We start from the raw sequence: 12,264 nt of genomic DNA on the forward strand, positions 1-12,264 counted from the left end.
CATAAATCAACCCACAACAAAACCATAAAAAAGAAAGCCGAAAAGGGAAACTCTTCAAAGCCATTTATAGTTGTATTTACAGATGTGCGCGCGATGCAGCCAACAAAATAAACCCCTTTATATATGTGCACATATAGTGTGTGGTATGGTGTGTGGGTGTGGCAGTGGCAGTGGGGGATGCATGTAGATTGCCACTTAACAGCAAAATAAAGTTCTGCACAAATTTTTAATTGAATGGCAGCGCATTGAAAAACTTTGCGTTGCCACTAAAATTGATTACACTCACCCGCCCACACTGAGGCACTCGATGCTCGAGAACTTTCGAGATGCACATTGAGATATTGGGGGAATTATTGAAGCAGAAATCGGCACTCGTGTCAAATGCATAGCGTTGAGCTCGATACGAGTTCGTAGCAGTATCAGAATATTGGAATCAAAAACAGTGCCCGAACCCCCAAATCCGAAGGAGGCCTGTCGTTTTGCCAGCATGTTGCAATTTATTCTAATCGCTTGTCGAACAAAAAAAAAGGACGCCGATGGATGGCAGGCGATGCGTGTAACGATGCTGCACATGAAGTCATCGGTAAACCAAAGCCTGGCAACCCGGCTACCGAACCAAAGCATACTATACCACACCAAACCATGCCGGGCCAGGCCAAAAAGGTTGCCAATTGAGTGGCGCCAATCAATCTACTGCTTCTGCTGCTGCCGCTCGAAAGTGTGTCAAAAGCGGGGCCCAACTAAGCCGGAGTGAGCTGAAGAGCGTTAAACTCCGGCCGGATGGCGGACTGAAGGACTAAAGGACCGTAGGATCGACGGACGGAACGACCGACGGACTGACTGTCTGACTGACGGCTTGTTGTGTCGCTTATGGCACTTAATTGACGCCAATCGCATTGACTTGCAGTCACTCCATTCAGCCTCTGCTGATGGCAAGAAAAATCACAGCTCGTTAGTGCTGCGAACACATAGTACGTTTCAGGTCTCTCCATCTCCATCTCGAAACAGGTGAGGGCCTGGCAGGTACGATATTGATGCCAAATTGCCATTCCGGGCTTTCAGTTAGCTCAGGTTGACAAGAAATTATTAAATGCCAGGGGCAGGCGAGGCAGCCACAAAAAGTATGTTAGCTGTTTTTTAGGAAACATCCGAGTTCTTAGCTTTTCTTAAGCTTGTAACTCAATATTTTCCTTAGAGGTTTATATGTATCTGAAGACTTTTTTTAGATTTCCAAGACGGTCAAAAGGTTACTATATTTAAAGTTTAAAATACAAATACAGTATCTCCAATTGTACAACAATAAGTGTTGAATGGGGCAATCCGATGGGCTTCGACGTTTTTTCAATGCATACTTTTAGGCGTGGTAATAATGATTACAAAATTCTGTTATTTTTGTGACAAAAAATTATACGGTGGGCATCACAAATATCCCTAGGGTTTAGAGATCACTTTAAAATTACATTTAAAAGTTGCTTTATTCACTGCATACTTTTAGACACCTAAAATTATATTTCAAAGTGATTTAAGGGCTCTAGCGACTTGCGAGGCACCTCCATAGTAGGTTCCAACACTTTTCTTAGCCTTTGGATAAAAGCATTGTAAGTGAAAAGAATAAGGAATCTTAAGTAACAATTAATACTCTAATTATTAAATTGCTTCCTTCGCTTGAAAGCCTTTATTTTTGTTTTTAATTTAATTATAGTGCTGGTTTTATTCGAACGAAACCGCACTGGCAAGGTCTTCACTGAAAGGTTACAGTGGATTCCAGCTGTTTGATTTCCCAATAAGGCTTTCATCTGCGAATCCAGCCGGAGAGGCTGCTCCCGAGGCTTTCGCAACCACAAATCAGTTAAGCCACCAAATCAACGGCAAGCAAAACCAATGTCAGGGACAACTACATGACAGACAACACGAACACAATCGCAGAAGCACAGACACAAACACAGGCACAAGCACAAACACATCACTTACAACCCACTCACTCCTTAAAAATCCTTAAATCACACCATTGTTTGTGCGTGTGTGCGGGCGTTTGTTAATGATTATTTGACGCCATGTTTGATTGACGTGCAAATAACGCCTACTCCTGCTCCATGTGCTTCTTCTTCCACAGCCTCTTATGGCATACATTTTATTATCACTGTGTTGGTGCAGTGTACTGTGTACCACCCCCGCTCGTTGTGTTAATGGCCACCAAATACCGCAATAACCACAAGGCACTTATCAATTTTTGCGCCTTAACAAAATGGCACTCGAGCGTGTATTTGTGTGCGCACTTCCGGTGATATCAAAGACACATGTTGGCACATGTGTGGGTGTTTCTTTGCAATGGCGTGCCTGCATTAATATTCCGTTAAATTGACATTTACATGATGAAGACGATTATTACGATGCTGACGTGGGTTCTGAAAGGTTGCTTGACTTCCCCCACCAGACCAGAAACCAGAAATTATTCAAGACCTAATTTATCTTCATCATTGCAATAAGCATTCAAGAGAATCAAGAGCCAAAAACACCCGAGTGTTTAACTATCTTTTGATTTCAAGACCATCGAATGATTACAAATGAGCAATATGTTCTTAATGGTTTTATGGCATATTTGAAATTCTTAGTGGTTACGAACTAAGAAAGTCCAAAGATACACGTGTAAAAATAATCTATACAGAAATATTTATAAATATAAACCATTTCATTCAAAAATTGTTTTGATAAGTATTCCATTGTGCTTTTAACTTCAGACTTCCGAATTATTTTTATTTATTTGTACAATTTGGGATAATAAACATAAAAGTCACTTGACAAAGAAGGTTTTGGAACTTTTCAAAAACAAATGTTCTTAAATCAAGACTAGGTTTTTTTCCTTAAAGTAAAGTTAAAATTAAATTTTGATCAAAAAATAATTATATGTGTTTTTAAGGGCTTATTCCACTTTAAATTTAGCATTAAGACCCATCTAATCACTTAATTCCAGGACTCGATTCTCCCTTGGCGTTGACGACTTCTTTAGACACACTTTAGTGCCTTTTTGAGGGCAGCAATTTTTGGGCAATTTCATTTTATTTTTTGTCTCCGGCGGAGCAACAGACTTGCAGTGCTCTTAGCAATTTGCTTACATTCAACTCAGCCATGTCCAAAATGGCAGCTACACGCTTTTTCCCAAAAAACCCCCGCCCCCGTGCCACATGTGTGTTGGCTGGTTGTGCGTGGAATGGTGTGCGGGTGTATACTTGATGTTGTTGGATAAACTATGTAGAGTCCTTGAAAAACATGCAGGCCATAGGAGCGGAATGCCGGCGGCTGCAAAAACAACGAGCGCAACAAATAGCAAAAATAGAAAGGAAAAGTTAACAGTTGACATAGTTTAGAGTTGCTTGGTCAGACGAGAAGGCTGAAAGGGGGTCTTCCTAGGGGGATTCCAAGGGGGCTTCCAAGGGGGTTTCCCAGGGGGGGTTACGACTATGAGTTGGGTTCAACAGCCACAAGCGTAAGCCGTTGAATGCGAAGCGGAATGAATGTCTTAATCAGAGTGCTGGGGAGATTGGTGGCAAACTAAATGAATTTAATTGCCGCAGGATATGAAAGTAATTATTTTGCAGTGCATAGACACAACATGGCCGAAATGGGTGGGCGTGGGCGGCGCAGTGGGCGTGGCAGGATGGCAGGATGGCAGGCGCAGCTAAAAACGCAATGAGGCCAAAGGCGACTTTCGCTGCCTCCCTTTCACTCTTTCGCTGCTGCCATCGATGCACTTGCACTTAACTGCAAGCGGGCGTTCAAATCGCCACGCCCACTCCCACTCACCCGCCCACGCCCACAACGGCTGTCACGCCCACATGCGATGCACCACTGCCAATTGCCCCGCGGTTATTTTGAGTTGTTCTTTAATTTATTCTCTTTTATGCCTGTGCGTTAGTTGTCCTTCGCCAGCGCATGACTGTGTGTCAGTATGCGAGTATCAGTTTGTACACTGAGAAAAAAATTAGGTTTTTACAATTAATTAATGAAAAACAATACTAGAAACTCAGTCTTTTTAGGTGGCCTATGTTCTTTTAGGTAGATCTGACAAATTTCTTAAGACTGTTAAAGGCTATCAAATAAGTCAATTAAGGATTTTTAAACCAAAAAACATTTTATACTAAATATTTACTATTTCACATGTCTTTAAAACCATTTGATTTGTGTAAATTGAAAAATACTAGTTTTGAAATGAAATTGGAAATTGAAAATAAATGATATGTATATTTTCAGGTTTTTTCACTTTTATATTGATGCAAAATAATATTAGAAACTCAGTCTTTTAGGTGGCCCTTGTTACTTTAAGCAGATTTCTAAAATATCTTTTAATTTTTCAAGACTATCGAATGAGTCAATAAAATATCATTAAACCGAGAGCTATATTGCACTTAATTTTTAGTAGGAGTTGGGTAAAAATTGTACACGTCTTTAAAATCAGTTTTACTTTCTGTCTTAGAAAATACAAAATAAGTTATATATTAATATATATTATAATCTTCAATGAAATATATGAGCTTAGGAGATCTTGCCTATGAAAAATTACCAAAGCCCTGTTTATTATACGAAATTATTACACAAATTATTATTTTCTATCATTATTTTCTATATTTTTTTTCCCAGTGCAGGTGCAGCAAAGAGGCAGCCGGAGCTCTACAAAAGGCAACGATGTGTTACACTTTCAATTGTCGCTGTCCCCCAATACTCCTCCGAGCGAACTAGTGTGTGTGGCTGGGGAAAGTGTAATGCTGCTTGTTTACATGGTGGCACTGTTGTGCTGCCTAGATCAACGTTTCTTTCTGGCATTGTTAGTGGCAGGACCTTGTAACACTTTTGATCAAACACGCACACGAACAAACACACAGCCACCGGTGTAGGCCATCTCTCGCAAACATGCAACAAATGAGCGATTCTGCCACTCAATTGCAAGTCCAATTATGAAGGCACATGCGTCTGCGATTGATGGTTCTCTGATTCGCCCTCCTATCAGCTATGAATTCAAAAGCAGGAAGGGTTTGGGAACATGTGGTTCCAATTAAATCATGGGTTTACCCATCAAAGTTACTTACCCCGAAGCTTTTTTTATATGGAATTCGATAAACAAAATGAAACAGGAAAATAGTAAAATAAAAGTACTAAGTTACTATAATAAATAAAACATGAATCTCTCAAGGCTACAATAAGTATAAAAAAATTAAATATTCGTTGAAAATACTATAGCAGAACCTCTAACCTGCATTCCTTATAAAAGCATCCCTAACAAAATTATTGTAAGAACTAAGATTGGAACCCCGATATAATATTCTAAACACGATCCATTTTGTAAATAATAATTTAATTTCGTTTATTCAAAAGTTGATTGGTCTAATGGAGAATTTCTCTAATGTTCCTGCTCGAATTGTGGCGATCGCACGTAGACGGGAGCGGGATGGGTCAGTCCATAGTTGCGAACCACCTTGGGATAGGTGTTTGCATACTCCTGCTTGGGATAGCTGGCTGGCTGATAGGCGGAGGTCTCTTGGCTGACCTTCGAGTACTTTCCGATCCTCAGAGGGTATCCCCCGGGCAGGTAGTACAATCCCTTGTAGGCTTCGATCAGGCGACTCGCGTCCTCCTCCTCGTCATCGAACGATCGCTTATCTCCGCTGAAATGGTGGTGCTTTGGTGGTGGTGGTGGAGGAGGTGGTGGGTAGGGGTAGGGAGGATAGTAGGGTGGGTAGCTGTAGTAAGGAGGATAGTACGGGGGAGGGGGTGGGTAGAAAGGTGATGGCTTGGATCCGTGTCCGTATCCATGTCCACTACTACTTCCACTTCCACTTCCATGTCCACTACTACTTCCACTTCCATGTCCACTTCCACTTCCATGTCCACTACTACTTCCACTTCCGCTTCCACTTCCATGTCCGTGTTCGTGATCTGGTTTGGGCTTGGGCTTAGGTTTAGTATACGTGTCTGTGCCATTAACAATCAGGATGCAGTTCACAGTGGACACATCTTCGTCCTCATCGCTATCACTTCCATGGCCACTGCCGTGTCCGCTACCGTGACCACTGCTGCTGCCATGACTACTTCCACTTCCATGACTACTTCCACTTCCATGACCACTTCCACTTCCATGGCCACTTCCACTTCCGTGACCACTTCCACTTCCATGACCACTTCCACTTCCGTGACCACTTCCACTGCCCGACGAGGATCCCGAGCTGGAGCCGCTACTTGGCTCGAATTCGATGCTCACCACACGTCCCAAGCGCCTTTCCTCATCATGATACTGATCGAAATCATTGCTGGAGATCACGCACAGGGGGCGTCCCTTCTTGGGCTGATCCTTGGAGCCGGAATTGAAGATAGCTGGAATAAAATTACCAGCAGCGAGGCCGGAAGCCAAACCCTTGATGCCGGCAATGGAGCTGCTGAGAAGACGGGCCTCGGAAACCTCCTCCTTGCCCTGGGTGAGCCGGAGGAGCTCGTTGTACTCCTCCCGGGTAACCTGGTGCAGACGCACCAACTGAGGACGACCAGTGCCTGTTATGTGGAGAAATCATTAAACGCCCCCTTCCATCAGGATCAGATTTCAGGAAACCTCACCAGCCTGGACTGCCGCTGCGCAGAGCACGATCACTGCCAGAACTGGTAAGAACTTCATGGCGATTGCGAATAAGCTCCAATAGCTCGGCTCCCTCGTTTATATATTTCGAAAGTCTTTCTCTGCCGACAACTTGATGGCTTGACGAACCAAAATTCCTTTTCGGCATTGTCATTCAAATGGATCAACCCAAACTACTCATCTACAGTTATAGCTTTGCTCTAATCGACGCCAATCTACATAATTTACGCGTTGACCCAGTTCTCTTTAATCACCACCCTGCCCAAACTTGTTTAATTAATGATTTTATTGCAAAAACACGACTAGCTCGTCTAGTTTCGCAGATTGAATGATAATATTCTTATTTATGGTCTAGCTTGCAAAGGAGACCGATGGCGCAGAGAACATACTCAACTCTAGACTGCGGATCATTCGTAGACTCCCAGAAAACGGTTCGCAAATCATAACCAAGAAATTCCTAGGATCTTACACCCATCACTTAAAGTAAGCCCTTGACTTATATCTTTCCAGCCCAACCTTTATATAATAATAATAAAGATAACCTTTAAGTTCAGTTGATATTTTCTTTATTCTTAGTTATTATACGTTTCTTGAAGGTACAAAGGCTTTTGGGAGTAATAACGTTTCTTATAGCGATAGTCATCTTCATCTTCGGACTCGTAGGAGTCTTCATCTGATTCCAGGTCGTCATCAGCCTCGGCCTTCTCTTTATCCTCGATTGCATTTCCCTGGGCCAAATGGGCCTGAAGATCCAAGTGTGGATTTCCATTAGATCCATAAATAGGTTGAGGATAGGGACCAATGGGCGGTTGGGGGTTATAGATGGGCTGCGGGTATGGTCCATAAGGTACCTGTCCATAAGGTGACTGTCCATAAGGTGACTGTCCATACGGTGACTGTCCATAAGGTGACTGTCCATAAGGTGACTGTCCATAGGGTGAAGGTCCGATGGGAAGTTGAGGACCAAATGCCTGAGGGTTCGGATAAAGCTGAGGAATGGGATAAGGCTGCGGGTTGGGATAAGGCTGGGGATTGGGATAGGTAGGGTAGGGATAGCCTCCATAAGGAGGGGGTGGAGGTGGATAGGCAGCTCCATACTGTGGCGGCACTGGTGGGTAAGGATACTGTCGGGATTTATCCGATTCCTCCTCCAAACCGGCTTCCTTTGGATAAGTGCTCTTGTTGATCTTCTTCTTTTTTAAAGGAGCTGGAGTGGTCTCCTCAATGGCCACTTCCTCCTCAGACACTTCTTCAGGCTTATTTTGAACAGGGGATTCCTCTACAGGAGTAGGGGTCTGTGGTTTATTCCAGTACTGGACGAAGTTTGGATGAGGATCCTGGGTGGGCAGCTCAAAGTCGCTGTCCTTCTTGAGCACCACTATGCAGTGGATAGTGGAATCCTCTTCTTCGGCCTCGTCGGCTGATCCCGAGCTTCGTGCTGAGATCACTTCCTCGCCCCTACTCTCGCCCTCTCGTGTCTTGATCACACATAAGGGCTGACCTTCAAAGTCCACCTTCTCGGCCTCATCAGCCTTTCTGACGGTGGTCAGACCCACGATCCGTAGAAGAGAGTTCCAACCGGAATTCAAAGTCTCGCCTACGGTGGAGATGCCTCCGTTGATCAACCGAGCCTCCGATATTACATTCCTGCCATTGGTCAGTTGCAAAATCCGCTTGTACTGTGCCTCATTGATTTCATATACCCGCACAAGTTTCTCTTGTTTTAATCCAGATGATGGGGAAGGTGCTGAGGGTAAGATAATTTATAATGAGTTCTTGAAATGGCTGAAAGGTTTCCCACTGAAAACACACACCTGCTTCTAGGCTAGCGAAAAGAGCCAGAAATAGCAGCAGGGCTAGTGACAGCTGCAACATGTTCTTAGATCTGGACAACAACGGACTAAAATGCGTTCACTCGGCTCTGGTTTTATTTATACCTTTCGCCAGAATTAATGGCAAGGCGGTTAAAAAGGAACGGTTCGTTAGTTCCACCAGAATTGGAGATGAATTGCAATTATGTGAATATTGGACGGCTCCCATCACATCATCATATTCGACAACATCAAGCCAAAGATTTAATTTGAATATATTATACGGTCTCCAAGAAAACATCATCGAGAGTCAATGAACGCATTACCAGCATTTCTAGTAAGACTGTGTCCAAACGGGTTTTTAAACTAAGCCCCTGAATGAGCAATTTATGCTATCAGAAGTGATCTGGTTTATTTTTTAATATGAAAAAAAATACAAAGCAAATATAATTTATTCTAAGCTAATGATTTTATGAGCTTCAAATGAGCAAACTCAGCTATCATAACAACTAAAGAGTTATAAACTCACAAGAACAAACACCCAGGTGTGTTGTTTAATTGTTAAGCTATTGTGGAAAGGACTCAAAATATTAGTTTTGATTAGAGCATAAAAACAAAGAAGTGAGTTATTATTATTTTACCAGTTTATAGAGATCCAAAGAGATCCAAGCCTGTAAATACCACTGCTTACTACCCAACCCACAAAGAAATTCAAATCAGCTTTTTAAATTTTCTAAATTATAATTTTATTGAATCGATTTGGTTTCATTTCACAAAACTCTCGCCTGCAGTGTCCGTGTGTTTGATGTCGATTTTTAAACGATCCTATCTGTTTATGCATATGTAGGGTACCTATGGATACGCACACATATAAATGATTTGAGAGTACCTGGTTTATATATGTATGAATATACTTTTAGCTGCAATGCTGTGACATACACTCGTACATAATGTATTCGCTAGGGTTTCGTTATTGTGTTTTTTTTTGTTTTTCAATTTAGAGCCGACTTTTATACTTGACACTCAACTGATTTAGCTTAGTAAATAGCCTGCTCTGATTAATGCTTTTCCATTCACTCTATTTACAAGATGCGGGCTCTGGGTCCAAGGGTCCGTATTAAATTTAACTATCTTTTACTATTATTTGAAGTTTTTTATTTTTATTGTGTTTAGTATCTTTGGTTTTGCTGGTGAATTTTGCCAATTTTGCCTCAGTGTGCGGCTTACCAAGTAGGGCGGTTCGCAACTTTAGAATCGCAATTATCGGTTTTATCTGTTTATATCGTTTAAGAGTTAATTAAAATTACAATTTCGACTACTAATGAATTTATTTACAGTGCCTGCACATTCGCATTGCATTCGTATCAATTATATCGATAAGCACAATTATAAATTGCATTTATTTTTAAATATTCCCCTCTTTTGTTTTTGGTTTTTCTCTTTTTTTGCGTGTGTTTCTAGCCAAAACTAATTATGTACAATTAAACGAGCTTCGACCACAATTGGGTCAGACACAAACAGTTTATACCATAACTTCGAGTGCTGATGGATGAAATCCAGTAATCGCTCCTGTAGTTTATCCACTTATCGTCTATACATACATTCATAATCGTACTTAACGATAGCTGTTGCCTAAAACTGATAAATGTGCAAAGCAACCGAGCCGTACTCGAACGGAAAATCATCTTTTGTTCTTAATCAGGGCTTACTAATAGTTCGAAGTACTCTTGAATTAATTTCTCTCGAATGGCAATTATTTACAGCAAATTTCAACCCAACAACTGGATGCGATGGGCTACTGGAGTGCGAGTTCGTTGGCAGTTAGAGATTGCATAGAATTTAGGTATTGTGATTGCAGAGAACTGCGTTTTCTGTTTGTGTGTGTTCTGGGCTGTTGGGGATATTTATAGCTAGTAAGTCTTATTTCATAATGAAGGAGTGTGGCTGGTGTAACTATGGGTGTGCAATCGACGTTTGGTTGTAGAAAGAGATTATCAGATATCCAATGTAAGTTCTTAACCAATTCTTTATCAACGAATCTATAGTTATTGTTGGGCAATCCAGTAAACTAATTATTTTCATGTGGTTTTTTGGGTCTTTCACAGATGATCAGTTGTTTTTTTTTCGATACCAAATTTAAAAGAATGCATTTAACACACATTATTATCTCTTATGTTGAGTTTATCCTGAAAACATTTAGCTAGATTATGATTTCCCACAAAAATGCATAGGTTTCCATCGGACCAGGGTTTTGCATTCACTCTTAACACTGTTAAATACTTTTTAGCTTATCAGATAATATGTTTGCTTTTCCACTAAGTGCATTCATCTTAGAAGTTAGTAAATACTTATGTTTGAACCCCCCATGCGATACATAGAAAACTTAAATCACCTTGAATATGTGTGTGTTTGTGAGTGTTTTGTGTGTGAGTGTGTTTTTGCCTTTTTAGTGTTTCGCTGCGTGTTGATTATTCCTTCATCTCAGACTCCGAATTGCCGCTGGGCGTTCTCTCAACATGTTGCACGTTGCTGCTGTGGATGTTGCTGCTTTTGCTGCTGCTGCTGTTGCTGCATTTACTCCTGTTTCACTGGTCGTTAGCGTTGCTCGCTTCGGGGGCCCTAGTCCCGCCGACTTTGCCACCGCTGCCGCAGCATGGATATATCTACACCCCGCCTCGTAAAAGTGCTGCAGGCAGCAGGACACAATGCTCAGCAGCATGCAGCAGATGCCGCAGTAGAAACTGTTGCTGTTGCTGCTCGAATTGTGTTGCATGGCCGCGGGATGTTCGCCTGTTGAAGAGGGAAAGCATACAGGCAATTAGGGATGGTAGAATTTGCCCCTATATATCGATAACTAGCTATCTTTGATCCTTTAGCTACTAATAGATTGGTTTATTACTTTAAAAATATTGTAAAATAGTTGAGTTATCTAAAACAAATATTTAAAATATTGTTAATAATCAAAATAAGTTTTTATTGATTTTAAGTATGGAAATAATAAAATGATCAGTTTTACGATACTATCTATTATTTTAACCTTGATTTAAATATTTTCTAATTAAATCATGATATTTAAAATGTTTTGTGTTGATTATTATGTATTTGTTTTTAATTCAAATGTTTAATACAAAATTTAAAAATTCAGTTTGCAGATATTTATTTTAACTAATCCATTTTTATCAGTGTAGCAAAGCTTCTTTGGGAATTTTGTTTTAATAAGAAACCAAAACTGTTTGTAAACGGAAATAACAAGAATGATAAAAGCTTTAGTTTTAAGTGAGGGAAAAAGGTTTTTTATTTACTTATATTCTAAGATAGTTCATAGACTCCAAAACTCTATGTAAGTCCCCACAGGAAATGAACAAGAATGGAAAACAATTGAAAGGCAGAGCGCTTGGTTCATCGGTTAATTGGTTGGCACTCTGAAGCATTTTCCTGCTACCACTGATTGCCTTTGAGCCGGCTTTTCTCCGTCAGATAACATGGCCCTCGCTGGTTAGCATGCATGCATTTTCCGTTTGTGCCGTGGAAAAGCATTGGCAGCACAAGTTGCTATAGTTCTCAATGAGCTCTTGAGCACACAAGCTGCTGCCATAAATCTGACAAGCTCCTTCGAAATCCCCGACCCCCCAAGACCTTTCGGAGCCGACTTTGCACACATGGCCCGTGTTATTGGCCTGCAGCAGGGTTACCAGCTGCAGCGGCAACTAGAAATAATTTCCGTGCTGCTGCACAAATACAAATATGCGGGGGCAGGCAGGAAAAAAAAGAAGAAAAATGCCGGAAAAAAGCCAACAGCAATTTCTCGCCGAGTCTGCTGCAATGCAATTACTG

At 41.3% G+C, this 12,264-nt stretch overlaps 3 protein-coding genes across 3 annotated transcripts in view; all 3 read right to left on the minus strand.

Annotated features, from left to right (window-relative positions):
- Window positions 1-5,392: 5,392 nt before the first annotated feature.
- LOC119551907 (homeobox protein vnd) lies at window positions 5,393-6,658 on the minus strand. Its single transcript, XM_037861521.1, has 4 exons — window positions 6,601-6,658; window positions 6,117-6,537; window positions 5,905-6,023; window positions 5,393-5,814 (listed from the first exon to the last, which is right to left on the minus strand). The coding sequence occupies exons 1-4, from the start codon at window positions 6,656-6,658 to the stop codon at window positions 5,393-5,395; spliced, it is 1,020 nt and encodes a 339-aa protein (XP_037717449.1).
- A 533-nt stretch (window positions 6,659-7,191) lies between these two features.
- On the minus strand, window positions 7,192-8,494 carry LOC119551933 (wiskott-Aldrich syndrome protein family member 2). The gene is made up of 3 exons (XM_037861584.1): window positions 8,434-8,494; window positions 7,532-8,366; window positions 7,192-7,456 (listed from the first exon to the last, which is right to left on the minus strand). The coding sequence occupies exons 1-3, from the start codon at window positions 8,492-8,494 to the stop codon at window positions 7,192-7,194; spliced, it is 1,161 nt and encodes a 386-aa protein (XP_037717512.1).
- Window positions 8,495-9,151: 657 nt separating this feature from the next.
- Window positions 9,152-12,264, minus strand: part of LOC119550914 (zwei Ig domain protein zig-8) — a 54,816-nt gene continuing 51,703 nt past the window's right edge. Inside the window, exon 8 of the mRNA XM_037859906.1 lies at window positions 9,152-11,220. Coding sequence (XP_037715834.1) covers window positions 10,907-11,220 — 314 coding nt within the window. The 3' untranslated portion in view covers window positions 9,152-10,906. The remainder of the gene's footprint in view (window positions 11,221-12,264) is intronic.

This window comes from Drosophila subpulchrella, chromosome 2R (assembly GCF_014743375.2).
Source record: "Drosophila subpulchrella strain 33 F10 #4 breed RU33 chromosome 2R, RU_Dsub_v1.1 Primary Assembly, whole genome shotgun sequence".
Lineage (NCBI taxonomy): Eukaryota > Metazoa > Arthropoda > Insecta > Diptera > Drosophilidae > Drosophila > Drosophila subpulchrella.